Below are 20,632 nucleotides of genomic sequence, written 5' to 3'. Positions count from 1 at the left end.
ACACCTTCTCCATACACATCAGTCAATTTCTTTCTGGCTTGAACAGCATTTTTACCCTTTCTGTAGTAAAACAGTAAGATATGTCGAAAATGCTGCTTATCGCTCTCCATATTTAAAAGGGCAAGGGCACCAAACTACTGCGTAGAATTAATTGGAATTTTTCACACACAAGCCTTACTATATGAGCTCTCAAAGCATATAAAAATTATACGGCTTAAATGTGAAGTTGGGTGCAAGTGCAAAATAATACAATTAAATCCTCTGTCGGGAAAAAACGAAATGACTTTCCGAACACCCAATATTATCTATCTACTACAAAAGCAAATCACTCGTAAAGATAACACCCAACAACTTATTAGCGCCAGTGTTTCAAAAACCGCCGGGGTTCAAAACGCTCCTACGACCTTGGAGAACGCGCATGATGTCACTATGCTGTGACCACTACAGTTGATGAAAAGAAGTGGTCACTCTTCGCGTAATTTTTAACCATTGATTACACCCATTCCAGGCGAAGTAGCTGAACTCTATTTATTGCTGACTGTCTGATAAGAACTCCGATAGTTGCCATCACCCTTGTCAGTTCCATGACTGGAATCGGATTCGAACATGGAGTCGATCTTTTGTCTGTACACATTGAAAATATTACCAGTTTCGGAAATGTCCTCAAGCTGACGCTGATGTACTTCCAAGAGGCGAAAGCCTTTCCTGAAAGTTGCTGGGTTTTCGCCCATGATTTTTAACGGAATATGATAAAAAGATTGAGATGATGTTCGTGAAACGTCAAGGTTAGATATGACTATGATTGCAACAATTATTTCGTGGAATGGTGAAAACACTGTTTTGGTTATTCAGACTATTACTAAGACTGAAGACAATCGTCAAGTGGCTGATAAATACAAATCCCTGCAAAATTGTGAGGTTACGAAGTTCATCATAAGGTCGTCAGTCCTAAGACTGGTTAGACATGTACCTCCACTCTTTCCTATCCTGAGCTAAACTTCGCATTTCCCTAAAACTAGAACAACCCATGTCCTTAACTATTTGCGAACAGTAATCTAATCTAAGTCTACCTCTACTCCTCCCAACTCCTGTTTCTGCCTCTAGTATGTCTCTGACTAGACCTTCATGCCTGAGAAGGTGTCCTACCAACATGTCTCGCCTATTTTTTATTGACTTCCATACTTTGTTGCCCTATTCTTTCCAATACCTCTTCATTTTTAACCTTTTCTACCCACGTTATCCTCATCATCCGTCTATAACACCACATTTCGAAGTTACGACACCGAAAAATCATCCCAAGCTGTTTGAGAATTTAACAAATATCAAAGTCATTTTTAACGAAAAGTTATTAATCTTTATAATAAAAATCGTTTCACACTGTATTTAGTTACCATGAAGTTAACAGTGTCCTACAAATGAAGTATGCACATGAATATTTAACACATTCCAAAATCTGCATTCCTCTTCATTTGCATATATTTTGTTTTGCCTGCGTGATAAAGAGCAAGATACAAACAACAACGAATAGATAATACACGTAGCACTAATTAGAAACAAACCGAATGGTAATAAAAATTGTTTGCTCCCTTTCATTGTTTACTTACCATTACTTCGCATGACTACGGCAAATAAAGGGGCATGAGAATCTGGTTTCTGTGTCCCTTGTGCCTGGAACGTGGCAATTTCGGATGCGTTCAGTTGACAGAACAGTCCTTGTTTATCGAGATTGTCTGGGTCGGTTATTAAGGGCAGAAAGGCACACGTGGACGTGTTGGGTGGATCGGCATGGTGTAAAACAAATTTCACAGCCGACCACACTGCTATCGTCGGAAATGGATTCAGCTGCTCGATGTCTCCTGTGCAGAAAATCAGAATATCGTAAAATGATTTCACAATGTCCAACGTCAGTCCACTCCTATCTAAAAGTCGTTGTAATTCGTCAAGATTTTGAGATGGCTTAATCTCAAAGACTAACAAAAATAGTGTTTCGTCTTATTGAGAGTAGTTCTATGTAAAGTTGACGGTCAAAACAGCCAAGAGGACGGTTATCTTCGACGTGTTTGACTTTAGAATTCCCCCATTATATATCAAGCTTTTGAAACATATCTTAATACCATAAAGAAAATTGCCAAATCGCTAATATTGACTACTTGATTTGGAGAATTGGATATCTCGAAGTTTCAACGTATAAGATCAATTGAATGTCAAGAAAGATTCGGCCAAATTGATTAGTAGTGTCCTAAAAACGATGAGTTATCATTATCATGAGGTCGTTAGTCCTAAGACTGGTTGGACACGCACCTCCACGCTTTCCCATCTTGAGCTAATTTTTGCATTTCCCTAAAACATCCCACATCCCTAACTATTTTCAAACAGTAATCTAATCTAGGTGTACCTCTACCCCTCCTAACTCCTGTTTCTGCCTGTAATATTTTTCTGATTACACCTTCATGCCTAAGAAGGAGCCCTACCAATCTATCTCGCCTATTTCTTATTGACTTGCGTAGAGTCCTCTGTTCTCCTATTCTTTCTTATTCTTTCTAATACCATTTTATTTCTAACCTTCTCTATCCAAGGTATTCTCATCATTCGCCGGTGACANACTACAGAGACAGTTTATAGGTCATTTCTCTCACTATAGACACCTAAGTTCATGTTTAATTACTTTGTTAAACATTGCGTATAAATTTGTAATTAATCGATTTCTTATAAGCATTGCGTAACAGTTCTTATCTTGTAAATCGCGAATACGTGAACGTATATGGACCATAATGGTATTAATTAATAGAAATTAATTTCGCTAGTCGGTGGAGGTTATTTCATATGCAGAGGCCGTGGTACATTATTCAAATAAGTGTGACTGGATATTTAATAAACCCACACGCACAAGATATAACGCTCATGGCAACAAGTGAATGTTAACTAGAAAGAGGGGTCGTGAAATGAGGTCGACCCTTCATTAGAAAATCATTTTCGCGTAATGTTGACATACAAAACGGCTCCACAATAGTTGGTGTCTGGAATGCTTCGTCAAAATAAATGGAAGTAGAAATGTATTTTAGGGTCTTTCTTTATCTTAGGGTAGGGTAAGTTCGTTTCATGCGAGTTGCTATGTAACGAAATCATGCAACACATTTTCCCCGCTGTCTGTCCTTATGTATGCTTAGATATTTAAAACTACGCAACGAATTTTAATGCGGTTTTTTAGTAGATAGAGTAATTCAAGAGGAAGGTTTATATGTATAACACATGCATAATATAGTAGAGAAACACTGATAATTTTAGAGGTTTCTAATGTGATATCGTAAATAAACACATTTTTTGCGATTACATTGCAAACGCTGCTTGAACTCTACTAGATAGATCAAAATAATATACTACAGTATTGTACATCTTAAAAAGGTTTTTCATAAAAATCCGCGATGGTATATGTCCATCTCTTAGGGATAACCCACAGTAACCATTTTTTATCCTTTACTTTTTACGAGAAACAATGGCTTATTAGTACATTTAGTATCAGCATTGTGAAGCATAATGTACAAATAAAACCATTAAACCAATTCCCAGTATGTTTGTGTGTTTGATGAAGTTTCACTTCAGAAGCGTGTTGTATAATTACACGTTGTATTCTTTTTTAATGTAACTAGTTCTTCTCCTCTATCAGTCACTTTGAGCTCGAAACTGTTAGTACCATTGCTTCGAGTGGTCCAAATTCACTTTTGTGAACAATTTGTTTGATAACTTTCTTTGTGTTAAAAAATTCTGAAAAATTCAAAGGAATTGTTTGTAAATAGGTATGCAACAAATCGTACACTTCAGCATAAGAAATTGCTGATACTAACTTTCAACTACGTAATGCTGCTATGCTCTGTGCTGACAGAACTCATAATTTTTTTTATATATAATATTCATACGTGGCGGTAGGTCTTATTCAAAAATAAATATCAAATTTACAATACTAATAATTAACCCTAGAATTGTATTTTAAATGTTTATTTATTTTCTTGAAATGAAACCATAACACTCAATAGGGTCAAGTAAGGTTCCTATAGCACTAGAAAAATTTCTGTTCGAGGATTTCACAAGATATTTGAATTTTATTGGAACCATCGATCTTCATGAGATTTCACGTGGACTACATTAGATTTCATGTAGAATTTTTAAACTGAAATGATTTTAGAACCTGAACTGACACATTGAGAGTTTTTAATAATTTATTTCTTAATTTTGTGCCTACGTATATAGTATCTTGGACATACAACAAGTCTATCATAGACATTTTGAAGAAAAATTTTCTTCTTCGTATTAGTTAGTCAGTCCGTTACATCTAACTCTAATTTTGCTCGGGCTTCATACAGATTTCAACTAGTTTCATTGGACTTCATGCTTTGATGGATTTCATCCGAATTGTACTGGATTCAATCGATTTGTATTGGATTTCGTCCTGATTGGGTTTCATGCGGATAGGTAAAAAATGTAGATTTTAGTAAATTGGAGGTGGTTTTCAGGAGGTGGATTTGATAGTAGATGTTCCATGGATTTCATTAGTGGTTACCCAGTCCAGTTGGCAGATAAGGCACAAAACGGAAGATTAATCTGTATGGGAGATTGGCTAATATTTGAGCTATGAATGTGGTGTTATATCAATCTTTTAGAAATTCTTAGAAGATTGAATCTATTAATGCTGATTGAAAAAATCAGCTAAAAATATTAAAAAAAATAGGTTAGGTTAAGTTAGGGTAGGGTTACGTTACCTTGGCTTCTTTGGGAGTCTTTGATTAATTACCTGTTAGGTGCATGAAATTAAAAAGACTGCTGATTACTGATGAATTACTCAAAATTTTGCAAACCGTTAAGATAAGAATGAATCTACCACCTATCCTTTTTATATAGTAAAGGGATATTTATCGATAAAGTCAGGTATCGCTAACGGCTGTTATATAGGTATCATAACCCATACGGTTTCATAGTTTATCATAATATGAAAATGATAGCTTACGTCAACAGGTTGTTCACGATCGCTGCTGGCGCTTGCTACAGACGACGTTGCCGTGCTTCTTTTCTTCCTAGGCGGCCTGACTGGCGTCGCGACGTCGCCATTCCAATCTAGAACGCTCGAGGTCGTTGAAATGCAACTGATTCCTTCGCGCGTGGTCTTCGGTTTGCGTCCCTGTCTCGCCTTGCTCATGTGTGCCATTAAAGACTTGTACAGGGTGGCAGCAATCACTATTGCGTCCTCAGACGTCTGGCATGCGAAACCATGGCACTCTAGACGACGTTTCTGCTGAACCTGGGACGGTACGTTCAACTGTGCACTGCCAAATGCTATAATTTTGTACATCTATATTAAATTATTAGAAAAATAACGAACAATGATATTGGAAGAAGGTACTTTGTTTTTCAGTCAGATAAAGTATTGAAACAAACATATTCGGAAAATTTTAAAATAACCGTATATTCTTCATGTCAGTTTCGAAGTACAAACAGTCGCCATGAGGTAGGTAATGATGTGCAAAATTGGACTTGGCCTTGTCTTTTTCCAAGACTAACACTTTCTTTATACTAGCAAGAGTAAGATCAAGACTAAAGGAACAAGACTAAGACTAGAACCAAGACTGAATATGCAAGACTAAACGAAAAATTATTAAGTACTTTCGTTGGATTTATGAGTCAAAACTATTTGAAGCAACTTTTATGTAGGTATTCTTTTCTTGGAACTAAAAACCTTTAGTATTTGAAATTTTCAGTATAGTTAACTGCATTATAATCATCATCTTCATCATGAGGTCGTCAGACCTAACTGATTGAACACGCACCTCCACTGCTTCCTAATCTTCGCATTTCCCTAAAACTAGAACAAGCCACATCCATAACTATTTGCGAACAGTAATCAAATCGGGGTCTATCTCTACTATCCTTGACTTCTGTTTCTGCCCCTTATATGACCCTGACTAGATCTTCAAGCCTGAAAAGGTGTCCTAACAACCTGTCTCGTCTATTTCTCATTGACTTATATAGAGTTCTCTGTTCTCCTATTTTTTCTAATACCTCTTTATTTCTAACCTTCTCCATCCACGGTATCTTCATCATTCGCTTAAAAGTCCTTATAATCATCATCATAAGGTCGTCAGTCCTAAGAAGATTCACGTACCTCCACTCTTTCCTACCCTCAGTTAATTTTCGCATTTCCGTAAAAGTAGAACATCCCACATCCTTAACTATTTGCGAGCAGTAATCCAATCTAGGTCTACTTCAATCTTCTTAATTCCTGTTTTTGTCTCTAATATGTCTCTGACTAGCCCTTCATGCCTGAGACGATGTCCTACCAACCTATCTCACCTATTTCTTATTAAATTCCATAGAGTCCTCTGTTCACCTATTCTTCCTAATATCTAACCTTCTCTATCCACGGTATCCTCATCATATCTCTGACAACTATCGTCACTATTTTCTTGAAATGTCATGACAAGCTCGCATGTTTGACAGAAAATTTCAGCATTTAAGATAATTATTGTGTCGGTAAGTATTAGAATAAATGGGCAACACCAAAACCAAGACTAATAACGAGACTATATCAGAAAAACTAAGACAGAGACAATATCAGTAAGACCAAGATCAAGTCTAAAAGTATTTGAGCAAGACCAAGACTGAATAAGCAAACTTCTGGCAAACAGATGAACGTACAATGTTACCACGAAGGTAGGGTTTCGCTGGATCCATTGGACACGGAAGCACAATAAATTTTGTGGTCATAATCTCTAGGTAGTACGCCAAAGAAAGAAATAAAAATAATTACTTCTAAGTACTGTATCTTAACCATAAAAGGTGTGTCCACCTAATCGATTCTAAATGGATTACCTTTTTCATTTACTTTTACGAGTGCAGAAAGGATTAAGTGAAGGAAATCTTAATAACATTGTGAGCGAGCAAATATTGACTCGCCTAACGCCTTGGCAAGCTGTAAGCTACTTGGAGGCATTTAATTACTAAAAAGGCGTAAAACCATTTGTGCTCATATTACAGTACACCTTTCCTCTTTATTTGAAGTGTTTGTTTGACATTTAAACACCGAAAGAAGAAGAGAAAAACTTGGCCGGTATCAAAATTACCTACTTTTGGTAGATACCAAATCGTATATCCAATATCAAGAGCAAATGCCTAATGAATATTCATGATTTTATCCAAAATAACATGCATTATGGGTTTATCAAAAACCTACAGGCCTGACGCTGGAAGCTGGCGGAAATTTTAAAATGGCGTGGATGCGCGGTGGCAAAACTAGGCAGTTTTAGGTATCAAGATTGCAGCCCTCTTTCTTCAGTATTTCTATCAGGGGCGTAGATTAAATCTTTAAAAGCAGGGATTAGTGAGCAAGTAATAGACATACAAACAGAAGAACTAATTGTTGATGTTGGTGACAGTGATAGAGATTCCCATGATAAGAGTGAATGTGAAAACTAACTGTAAAACAAAAGCAATAGGTTTATTTTTCTTTTTGGTAAGTTATGTTTCTACATTACTTTCTATTACGCTACTGTCCTATCTGTATTAATACTATAATTTATGCTTACTGAAAGCTTATTTGTGTATCTGTTCCATGTGACTTACCCAAATAAGTCATAAATGGGCAAGTACCTGCGCAACCGCTCGCCAGCTTCCTTCGTCCGACCTGTAGATCACCAATCATCGTAGCACATGGCACTAACCACACGACTAAAATCGGACGATACTAGTTTATAATATAGGGTTGTTCGGAAAGTCATTTCGTTTTTTTTTTGTGGAAATGAAAGACAGTTTTCGTATAATAAACAAATACTTTATTAAATTATATATTGACCGTTCTGGTCCAACACCTTTTGCCATCTTTCTGGTAGTAGCATAATTCCACGCTCATAAAATTTTTGGTCTTTGCTGGCAAAAAACTGATCGAGGAGGTTTTTGACCTCCTCATTTGAGGTGAAGGTTTTACCGTCTAAAAAATTTTGGAGTGACCGGAACAAATAATAATCCGATGGTGCCAGGTCTGGAGAATATGGTGGGTGTAGCATTGTATCCCATTCAAGCTGTAAAAGCTTTTGGCGAGTGACCAAACTTGTGTGAGGTCTCGCGTTGTCTTGGTGAAACACTACACCTTTCCTGTTGATTAGTTCTGACCTTTTCTGTTGAAGTGCATCATTCAGTTTGTCCAGCTGATGACAGTAGACTTCCGAATTAATCGTTGTGTTATCCGGTAAAAGCTAAAAAAAAACGATTCCTTTAAAATCCCACCAAACAGACAGCATCACCTTTTTTTGGTGAATATCGGCTTTGGAAATGGTTTGAGCCGGTTCATCTTTTTTGCTCCATGACCTCTTGCGTTTGACGTTGTTGTATACAACCCATTTTTCGTCCCCAGTGATGATGCGCTTCAAAAACGGATCATTTTCGTGACGTTTGAGAAGCGAATCGCAGACGTCAATGCGGCGACACAGATTTCTCTCTGTGAGAACATGGGGAACCCATACATCGAGCTTCGAGGATAATCCCAGGCCTTTCAAGTGGTCATAAACTGTTGAATTTGATAAATTTAACCTCAATCCGATCTCACGTGTTGTTATTCGCCGGTTCACATCAACTAATGCCTTTATCGCGTCTTTATCAGCTTCAACCGGCCTTCCCGAACGTGGTGCATCTTCGACATCAAAATTGCCGGATCGAAATTTAGCGAACCAGTTCTGGCACTGGCGTACTGTCAACACACCTTCTCCATACACATCAGTCAATTTCTTTCTGGCTTGAACAGCATTTTTACCCTTTCTGTAGTAAAACAGTAAGATATGTCGAAAATGCTGCTTATCGCTCTCCATATTTAAAAGGGCACCAACCAAAAACTACTGCGTAGAATTAATTGGAATTTTTCACACACAAGCCTTACTATATGAGCTCTCAAAGCATATAAAAATTATACGGCTTAAATGTGAAGTTGGGTGCAAAAGAATACAATTAAATCCTCTGTCGGGAAAAAACGAAATGACTTTCCGAACACCCAATATTATCTATCTACTACAAAAGCAAATCACTCGTAAAGATAACACCCAACAACTTATTAGCGCCAGTGTTTCAAAAACCGCCGGGGTTCAAAACGCTCCTACGACCTTGGAGAACGCGCATGATGTCACTATGCTGTGACCACTACAGTTGATGAAAAGAAGTGGTCACTCTTCGCGTAATTTTTAACCATTGATTACACCCATTCCAGGCGAAGTAGCTGAACTCTATTTATTGCTGACTGTCTGATAAGAACTCCGATAGTTGCCATCACCCTTGTCAGTTCCATGACTGGAATCGGATTCGAACATGGAGTCGATCTTTTGTCTGTACACATTGAAAATATTACCAGTTTCGGAAATGTCCTCAAGCTGACGCTGATGTACTTCCAAGAGGCGAAAGCCTTTCCTGAAAGTTGCTGGGTTTTCGCCCATGATTTTTAACGGAATATGATAAAAAGATTGAGATGATGTTCGTGAAACGTCAAGGTTAGATATGACTATGATTGCAACAATTATTTCGTGGAATGGTGAAAACACTGTTTTGGTTATTCAGACTATTACTAAGACTGAAGACAATCGTCAAGTGGCTGATAAATACAAATCCCTGCAAAATTGTGAGGTTACGAAGTTCATCATAAGGTCGTCAGTCCTAAGACTGGTTAGACATGTACCTCCACTCTTTCCTATCCTGAGCTAAACTTCGCATTTCCCTAAAACTAGAACAACCCATGTCCTTAACTATTTGCGAACAGTAATCTAATCTAAGTCTACCTCTACTCCTCCCAACTCCTGTTTCTGCCTCTAGTATGTCTCTGACTAGACCTTCATGCCTGAGAAGGTGTCCTACCAACATGTCTCGCCTATTTTTTATTGACTTCCATACTTTGTTGCCCTATTCTTTCCAATACCTCTTCATTTTTAACCTTTTCTACCCACGTTATCCTCATCATCCGTCTATAACACCACATTTCGAAGTTACGACACCGAAAAATCATCCCAAGCTGTTTGAGAATTTAACAAATATCAAAGTCATTTTTAACGAAAAGTTATTAATCTTTATAATAAAAATCGTTTCACACTGTATTTAGTTACCATGAAGTTAACAGTGTCCTACAAATGAAGTATGCACATGAATATTTAACACATTCCAAAATCTGCATTCCTCTTCATTTGCATATATTTTGTTTTGCCTGCGTGATAAAGAGCAAGATACAAACAACAACGAGTAGATAATACACGTAGCACTAATTAGAAACAAACCGAATGGTAATAAAAATTGTTTGCTCCCTTTCATTGTTTACTTACCATTACTTCGCATGACTACGGCAAATAAAGGGGCATGAGAATCTGGTTTCTGTGTCCCTTGTGCCTGGAACGTGGCAATTTCGGATGCGTTCAGTTGACAGAACAGTCCTTGTTTATCGAGATTGTCTGGGTCGGTTATTAAGGGCAGAAAGGCACACGTGGACGTGTTGGGTGGATCGGCATGGTGTAAAACAAATTTCACAGCCGACCACACTGCTATCGTCGGAAATGGATTCAGCTGCTCGATGTCTCCTGTGCAGAAAATCAGAATATCGTAAAATGATTTCACAATGTCCAACGTCAGTCCACTCCTATCTAAAAGTCGTTGTAATTCGTCAAGATTTTGAGATGGCTTAATCTCAAAGACTAACAAAAATAGTGTTTCGTCTTATTGAGAGTAGTTCTATGTAAAGTTGACGGTCAAAACAGCCAAGAGGACGGTTATCTTCGACGTGTTTGACTTTAGAATTCCCCCATTATATATCAAGCTTTTGAAACATATCTTAATACCATAAAGAAAATTGCCAAATCGCTAATATTGACTACTTGATTTGGAGAATTGGATATCTCGAAGTTTCAACGTATAAGATCAATTGAATGTCAAGAAAGATTCGGCCAAATTGATTAGTAGTGTCCTAAAAACGATGAGTTATCATTATCATGAGGTCGTTAGTCCTAAGACTGGTTGGACACGCACCTCCACGCTTTCCCATCTTGAGCTAATTTTTGCATTTCCCTAAAACATCCCACATCCCTAACTATTTTCAAACAGTAATCTAATCTAGGTGTACCTCTACCCCTCCTAACTCCTGTTTCTGCCTGTAATATTTTTCTGATTACACCTTCATGCCTAAGAAGGAGCCCTACCAATCTATCTCGCCTATTTCTTATTGACTTGCGTAGAGTCCTCTGTTCTCCTATTCTTTCTTATTCTTTCTAATACCTTTTTATTTCTAACCTTCTCTATCCAAGGTATTCTCATCATTCGCCGGTGACACCACATTTCGAACGCTTCTAACCTTTTCTTTTCCGTCGCGTCCACCGTCAATGTTTCGCACCCGTACAACGCCGCGCTCCAAACAATCTTTTCCAATTTTTAAATTAATCGTTCGCGAGCACAGAAGAGACTTCTTTTTATTAAAGGCGACTTGACTCTATGCTAATCTCTGCTTTATATCACTACTACTCCTTCCGTCCTGACCTATCCTGGATACCGAAAGTCGATGACTTCTGATTATTCGTCTCCTATCTTTATATTCACTCTTTTCCTACTTTTTCTACTCTTCTATACCAGTATTGTTGTTTTACCTTTATTTATATAATACTGTATTGTCAATACCGCTTCCATTTTATTGATATCTCTAACTCCTCCGCTTTGCTAGAATCTGATACTCCTTCTCTGTACAGTTCTAGTTAAGATTTTTAACGCATGAGAAGTTAAAGTAATTATTCTAAATGTCTCGTACCTATCCGCGCCACTCATTTTAGGCAATAACGAGTGCTCATAAAAAATACAGAATTTCTGGGATTCTGTATTTAAAAGAGAAGAGACATACAGGGTTACGGTTTTGGAACTACTTTTCGAAGACCAACTCAAAATTTTGCCCCAGTATTGCCTAGTACAATATTTCGGGTTATCCTAACCTCAAAATCAAACAGGTCGATATTTCAAAATCTCAGGAAAGTGAGATCGGGTTCAAACCCAGCGTTTGAAATTACGTTAAAAATCATATCACTAGCCATTTTTTATTGATTCTCCGGTTGTACCTAAATATACAATCGTTCACATCTTATTAGTTTTCATAATATTTTAGTTGTTTAAGGGTTTAGGTACGTATTGTCTTTTGCTGTACGTTAAACTCATTTTAGTGTCTCTTTAAAAATTATTTCTATTAATGGTTTAGAATATCATCCCAAGTTTTTGACACTAGTTATGCCTATCATGCTTATGTGCAAGTTAAAAATGACCAACGTTCAGTTTAGTAAACGTTTAAACTGCTTGTTTCATCAATTTACCTTTATCAGATCTGTACTGAACCTTCAAACCCATTGCCGATATCTCGAGCCTCTCGCTCAACGGCTTCTGCTCCAGTCTTCTCGGACTTTTATCATTTTTGTATTGGAAATACAATTTTTTGAGAGGTTCCTGAAGACCAGCTAAATTTGTCACCTTGTCCACCAACTCCACCGATCCCAGATAATCTACCGAAAACCCATGCACTCCCACCCCCAACTCACTCCCACCCGGTGCTAGTCCTTCATCGTTAGCAACTTCCACAAACATTTTTTCGATTCGCGCCTGAACACTATTTTTCGACGAACTCCGGTAGTTGCCATCACTTTTATCAGCTCCATGACTGGAATCAGATTCGAACATGGAATCGATCTTTTGTTTGTACACGCTGTAAATGCTACCAGTTTCGGAATTGTCCTGAAGCTGACGTTGATGGGCTTCCATGAGACGGAAGCCTTTCTTGGAGGGTGCTGGGGGATCGCCCATGATTTTTGACGGCATTGGATAATAGGATTGAGATGATGTTCGTGATACGTCAAGGTTACATATGACCATGATCACTATAACTATTTCGTGGAAGGGTAAAACCCCTGTTTTAATTATTCTGATCGAATAGCAGACGTCACCGTTGCGTAGGATTAGACTTGAAGCAGCCTGATGATGCCAGGGCAGTTACCATGACTGATGATTTTAATGCACTTGTTCATTGAAAAGGATAAGCCTGCAAAGAGAAACAAACAGTATTGTACATTTGAAGGTACGATGTTAGGAGTATAAAAGTGTAAATGGGACAGTAATTTGATATTTAGTGATTCATAAAATTAACTAATTTAAGAACATGTATTTCTACAACCGAAATCCTTGTTAGATTGAACTGATAGGTTCATCCACGCAATACCACTAAAGATGTTATTTAAACCACGACTTTTCAATGCCCATGATTTTTGACGGCATAGGGTAATAGGATTGAGATGATGTTCGCGAAAGTCAAGGTTACATATGTCGATGATTACGACAACTATTGCGTGGAAAGGTGAAAACCCTGTTTTGGTTATTCACACTATTACTAAGACTGAAGACAATCGTCAAGTGGCTGATAAATACAAATCCCTGCAAAATTGTGAGGTTACGAAGTTCATCATAAGGTCGTCAGTCCTAAGACATGTACCTCCACTCTTTCCTATCCTGAGGTAAACTTCGCATTTCCCTAAAACTAGNACCAACCAAAAACTACTGCGTAGAATTAATTGGAATTTTTCACACACAAGCCTTACTATATGAGCTCTCAAAGCATATAAAAATTATACGGCTTAAATGTGAAGTTGGGTGCAAGTGCAAAATAATACAATTAAATCCTCTGTCGGGAAAAAACGAAATGACTTTCCGAACACCCAATATTATCTATCTACTACAAAAGCAAATCACTCGTAAAGATAACACCCAACAACTTATTAGCGCCAGTGTTTCAAAAACCGCCGGGGTTCAAAACGCTCCTACGACCTTGGAGAACGCGCATGATGTCACTATGCTGTGACCACTACAGTTGATGAAAAGAAGTGGTCACTCTTCGCGTAATTTTTAACCATTGATTACACCCATTCCAGGCGAAGTAGCTGAACTCTATTTATTGCTGACTGTCTGATAAGAACTCCGATAGTTGCCATCACCCTTGTCAGTTCCATGACTGGAATCGGATTCGAACATGGAGTCGATCTTTTGTCTGTACACATTGAAAATATTACCAGTTTCGGAAATGTCCTCAAGCTGACGCTGATGTACTTCCAAGAGGCGAAAGCCTTTCCTGAAAGTTGCTGGGTTTTCGCCCATGATTTTTAACGGAATATGATAAAAAGATTGAGATGATGTTCGTGAAACGTCAAGGTTAGATATGACTATGATTGCAACAATTATTTCGTGGAATGGTGAAAACACTGTTTTGGTTATTCAGACTATTACTAAGACTGAAGACAATCGTCAAGTGGCTGATAAATACAAATCCCTGCAAAATTGTGAGGTTACGAAGTTCATCATAAGGTCGTCAGTCCTAAGACATGTACCTCCACTCTTTCCTATCCTGAGGTAAACTTCGCATTTCCCTAAAACTAGAACAGCCCACATCTTTAACTATTTGCGAACGGTAATCTAATCTAGGTCTACCTCTACCCCTCCTAACTCCTGTTTCTGCCTCTAATATGTCTCTGACTAAACCTTCATGCCTGAGAAGGTGTCCTACCAACCTATCTCGCCTATTTTTTATTGTCTTCCATAAAGTCCTCTGTTCTCCTATTCTTTTCAATACCTGTTCATTTCTAACCTTTTCTACCCACGTTATCCTCATCATCCGCCTATAACACCACATTTCGAAGTTACGATACTGAAAAATCATACCAAGCTGTTTGCGAATTTAACAAGTATCAAAGTCATTTTTAACGAAAAGTTATTAATCTTTATAATAAAAATCATTTCACACTGTATTTGGTTATCATGAAGTTAACAGTGTCCTAAAAATGAAGTAAGCACATGAATATTTAACATATTCCAAAATCTGCATTCCTCTTAAACCACGACTTTTCAACCCAAATCAATTCTACCATTAGGTAATTATTGCTATTTAAGCCGGTTCAATTCCCTGTTCAATTACTTTTTTATTTAGTTTTTCACCTCTACCCCTTGCGACTTATGAAAAATCCCTCTTTATTGTGCTCTTCAAATATTCGAAGACTATTTTCCCCATATTTCAGATGTTTAGGTTCTTCAATTTACGTTGTGCATTGTATATGAGTCAGTAAGTCACTTTAATCCCTTTACGGATTGAAAATCAAAAGACCCTTCGATAGTGTACCCTTTGAATGTTATTTTCAAGTATTAAACTTTTAGACCCAGTGAAGTAGGCTGTGTGTAATTTCAAATAATCTTCCCTTCGTGCATCCCTAAGGACTCTAGGAATGTTCTCTCCAAATTTCAAGTCTCAAGGTCCAAATTATATTCGATTATTTTCGATTTAATGAATTTTTAACAGCATTAAAATTAAAAAGATTATTACAAATCAACAAAATTATAGAGGTCCTTAATGTTAAATTAAATAAATAAATTCTGGTTTTGAATTTTTTTCATGTTAAATGAGAAGCCTTTGAAATGTAGTGTTATAGACGAATGATGAGGATAACGTGGGTAGAAAAGGTTAGAAATGAAGAGGTATTAGAAAGGACAGGAGAACAGAGGATTCTACGGAAGTCAATAAAAAATAAACAAAATAGGTTGGTAGGTTACTCAGGCATGAAGGTCTAGTCAGAGACATATTAGAGGCAGAAGCAGGAGTTAGGAGGGGTAAAGGTAGACCTAAGTTAAATTACTGTTCGCAAATAGTTAAGGATGTGGGTTGTTCTAGTTTTAGGGAAATGCGAAGTTTAGCTCAGGACAGGAAAGAGTGGAGGCACGTGTCCAACCAGTCTTGGGACTGATGACCTTATAATGATGATAAATGAAAGCTATCTCTCGATGTAAAGAAAGCTTCCTCAGTTCAGCAGCTACCCGACTTTCTAACGTTAGGTGGCGCTTACTGTGTCATTCCCTTGCTGTAGATATAATTTTATGTTAATCTTTTGTAATTATATTTTATGCACCCTGTAATTATTATAAATACCTACTTTTTGCTGTATGATCTGCAGAAGATTACCCTAAATGTCCTCTCAGTTACGGAAAGCAGAGCCTATGCTCAAGCAACCTCATCTGATTCAATTAATTGTAATATTCCTAAGACCCTTAAAGCGTCTATATTGTGAGAAGCTCCAGATGTTGTTTCGATTTTAATTAGGCAGATTAAAGCTAATCTCATAATATTCATTTCCACTCGAACGAGACAGTTCCTATACATATGTATGTATAATACGCTCAATTTTTCATCGTTAATCACAATCGTAGGACTGGACAATGAAAGAACAGGATAATAAGTAAAATTTTAAGTGTTGGTTTTAATATTTGCAGCCCTTATGATGTCTAGATTGAAAATTATTAGCGATATATTGTTAATAAGAACTGTAGAGCCACAAGACGTTTTGTAGAACTTGCTCTATTTTTTATGAAGGTAGATGTCAAGGACTTAAAATTTCGTCTTATAATTTTAAGAAAAAGCTGGACTATATTTCTGGACCAAGTACAGATTTTAGTTTGTATGGTAATAAATACATAAAAGTTTTGAGTCGCAAATTTAATTTTTAAAGTATATAATTAAATAATTAATGTCTTTGTAGGACGATTTTTGAAGTGAAACTTCTTTACTTAAGGTAGGGTAAGTTCGTTTCATGCGAGTTGCTATGTAACGAAATCATGCAACGGATGTCCCCCCTCTACTCGGTCACGTAGTCGAGTTCGTAGTGGGGATCGCTTGAGCCGTGAGCGCGCTTCAATGCAACGTTCGTTACAGGCAACTCCGGCATGTAAAGTGTAAAATTTAAATTCATAATGTACAGATAATACCATTAAACCAATTCCTTAACCCCTACCACGGTATGTTTGTGTGTTTGAAGTAGTTTCACTTCAGTAGCGTGTTGTATAATTACACGTTGTATTTTTTAAAATACCTGTAATATCTAAAGAGAATTTCTGGAAAATATTCCCGCCAAAAAGAACTGAATTTTCATACAGAATCGAAGAAAAAAGCTATTGGAGGTTATGCTCGAAGAAGGGGTCCTTCATAAAATACGTTCGCAATGGGTACGGGGTCTAAGGAAATGTGATGTTTGCAGTCTATCAATTTTATTTTATTATTTTTCTTAACTTGGCAGCTAAAAGTCATTCTCATTGTAATTTTGATTCATAAGTAATCGTTTGTAGAGAGAGAAACTAGCTTTTGTGATATAATATTTGTTAAACGGGTCACTGAAAGAATGACTTAGCGTGACGAAGAAGGGAAGGAAGTGGTCCAAAAAGTTGAAATTCTGAACAATGTATTTTATGAATGACTTCGAAGGGAAAATTTTTTTCAGACTGTTATCAAAACATTATAACCAAAGCAGTATTTTTACTAGGTTTACTTATAATTCTTTTTTTATTTCCGACCGCTTCTACCGCCGAAATGTTTCACTTTTGCTGGATAAAATTATCTGAATGTCAAGAATACTATAGAGTGTATGTCAACTTCCTCCTGTGAACGGATTATATATGTATTTGTATGGATATGATAGTGGAAAATAAGATCATCATCTCGATTTTTATTTGTTATGACTGTGTGTGTAATAAAAAACGAGTAGGATGTTTGTTTCTAGAGTGTATTTGGTTTAGATTTGGAAAATACGAATCTTTGGACACAAGATATACCCAAAGAAAAATAAACTTACGGCATACATTCGAGTGTGAGATTATATTTCTGACAAGAGACGGGGATACCTTTTCTTTATTCTACTAAATCAACATGAAGTAAATAGAACTTCTTTTTTCCCATGTGGCAGCCTTTTTATTTAAACGTGCAGGAAAAAACGTATAAAATCAGAATATTTTAACCTGAAAATATACTTCGAGGGTACAAATTAATTCAAATCCCTTCAAAGCATTTCGAAGCTGTAATAATAATAATAATATAATAGTAACACCTTACATTTTTATTTCAACGGTTTATGAAAATGTTATAGAAGACATGAATGTATTTACAGTATATTGACTTTTATCTTTAAATAACAATTATAAAAGTAAAATAATAACAGTCAAATAGGTAAATCCTATTGGCATATCATTCATTTGTACATTGTTCTCATTATTTTTTAAATAATATAAATAAGCCTATCATTTTCAAAGGCGTTACCATGCACTTGAAAATGTTTGTTCGGCTTGTAGGACCAATTCCGCTGCACGGTCCGGCTCGAAGGACCAATCATGTATTAAAATTTGAACCTCTGGATCGCTTCTATGTCAAACGACACCAGTATTTCAGTAGACTAACTGATTTAATTTGTTCTCTTAACCAATTAGTCAATTCATAAAATCAGAAGAACGGAAAGAATATTACAGTCTCAGAGCTACAATCTTTCCTTTATTGCCTATTACACTAAAATTCGAATTCGTTCCACATTATTTAGAACACCAAACTTCAATAATCTGATATTATACAAAGCATCAAATTTTGGATTCTCCTCTTCTGAAAGTAATAGATAGATAGAAATAAATGGAATGTAAGGAATGTCGTAAAGTCATGTAAACAAATTCGTTGACAAATCTTACTATTTTAATGAAGTTACTACATTAAAATTGTTCTGAATAGTTGAAAACCACCGAAAGTGTTTTCATATCATTCTTGACCCAGTTTTTAGAATTCAATGAGTTTCGAATAATTGTTTTATACACACTTACATGGAATACTGACTAATTACTCAAACAGAATACAATGATTTTAATATGACTCAAAAGTTTTAATGAAAATTGTTTGCTATGATTATAGTGACTAGTGAATTGTACCTAACCTTGAATCTATCTGATTTTTTAGACGAAGGCTGCCAATGCTTAAGTTGTCAACTTTGAATCTACTTCGTGAAGACATCCAGAATCAAATTATAAGGCAGTGGGAGAAAAAGGTAAGCAATAATATCCACCAGTATAGAAAGACAGTACCACTGTAGGGATAGATATACAGGGGCAAAAGATTAGTATGCTTAGATTTGAAGGTGATATAGCAGTATTAGCATCTAGTAAGGAGGAATTAGAGATAGCTTTAAGTAAAATGGAAGCGATACTGACAGATCAGTACTGTATGAAAATAAATAAAAGTAAAACAAAAATACTGGTATGCAAAGGAAGAAGAAGCAGGGAAAGAGCGAATATAAAGATAGGAGACAAAAAATCAGAAAAAGTGGCTGATTTAGGTACCTAGGAAGTCAAATAAGTCAGGAAGGAAGGAGTAGTAGGGATATAAAGCAGATAAAGAAGAAGTCACTTATATGCTCGTGAAAGGTTAATTTAGAAATTCGGAAAGGGTTGTTAACGATGTATGTTTGGAGCGCGGCGCTGTACTGGGAGGTAACATGGATAGTTGTTGCAGCGAAAATGTGGTGTTGCAGGCGAATGATGAGGATACCGTAGATAAAGAAAGTTAGAAATAGGCGAGATAGGTTAGTAGGACAACTTCTCAGGCATGAAGGTCTAGTAAGACACATATTATCCGCAGATAATGTAGGTTGTTCTAGTTTTAGGGAAATGCGAAGATTAGCTCAAGTTAGGAAAGAGTGGAGGTGCGTATCCAAACAGTCTTAGGACGGCCGACCTTATTATGATGATTACATATATTTCTTTCCTTTCACCTTCCGTTTCTCAATTTTTTATTATCTAATACCATATCCTTAAATGCATTATCCTTCTCCTTATCATACCTATTGTTCATGCCAATTTTCAAGATTCTCCTTGTCCATAGTTCTTTTCTTATGTCCTCATTCCCCAAACTTTCATATCCTATAGCACTTTTCCTAGTTTTGCAGTCATTTTTCCACATTTAGTTTCTCTTCTTATCAATCCCTCAAGCGTTGCCTTTTCTAAAGATTGCACCCATTTAATATATTTCTTGTATATACCTTCCACTCGTTTGTATTACCTCAATCCCCTAATTTTCATCCCATATAGGACAATGCTCCTAACTATTGCATTAAATAAATTCATTCGTCTATTCTAATCAGTTTAATCTAATTTTTGCTCTCTAATATCTATACACAATTAATAAAAAGCAACAGCCTCGCGTTGACTTGACTTGGTGAACTATGAAAAGCTACAGCAGGAAGGGCCAAGTCATCCCTCCCATTCAAAAGCAAACAAAACATATATCCAAAATCCACGTGGACGAAGTCAAAAGTAAAAGGTGCTTTAATCGTAAAAATCAGTGACCTCTGCGATAACGTTTGTTGATCTCTTAATCTCATATTGTAGGTCACACATAATATGACTCTTGTCCAAAAGTCATATATAATCGTTTCATAACATCACACACACACACCTTTTTGATTAAGTACTAGTTAGATCTCCCGTTGATATAACAAACTTGTACAAAAATTTTAGCCACTCTAACATAACAGTAATTACATAAACGCTGCACAAACATCATCCACTTCTATTTACTTTAGTAAAAACATCTGTTTCCTCGGCCAATTAGATTGGACCCGATGCTGCAATGTAACGAAAATTGCTCGTAACTATGCTAACTGTTCCGCAATTTTTGCGCCAGGCCTATTAGAGTAAGCGCGAACTGCATCTGGCATCCCAGAAGATCAGGTGGAAATGAAAATGACGGATGTGCAGAACGAGAGGACGG

General features: G+C 36.7%; 1 protein-coding gene across 1 annotated transcript in view; it reads right to left on the bottom strand.

Moving 5' to 3' along the window:
* Positions 1-13,064, bottom strand: part of LOC108733900 — a 39,263-nt gene extending 26,199 nt beyond the window's left edge. The window contains exons 1-3 of the mRNA XM_025979847.1: positions 12,351-13,064; positions 10,335-10,586; positions 5,000-5,325 (exon numbers count right to left, since the gene is read on the bottom strand). Of these exons, the coding sequence (XP_025835632.1) occupies positions 5,000-5,325; positions 10,335-10,586; positions 12,351-12,903 (1,131 nt within the window). The 5' untranslated portion in view covers positions 12,904-13,064. The remainder of the gene's footprint in view (positions 1-4,999; positions 5,326-10,334; positions 10,587-12,350) is intronic.
* Between the last annotated feature and the right edge of the window lie 7,568 nt (positions 13,065-20,632).

This window comes from Agrilus planipennis, unplaced genomic scaffold (assembly GCF_000699045.2).
Source record: "Agrilus planipennis isolate EAB-ADULT unplaced genomic scaffold, Apla_2.0 scaffold11, whole genome shotgun sequence".
Lineage (NCBI taxonomy): Eukaryota > Metazoa > Arthropoda > Insecta > Coleoptera > Buprestidae > Agrilus > Agrilus planipennis.
Note: the sequence above shows the minus strand (reverse complement) of the source record. Positions and strands in the feature narration are given on the sequence as shown.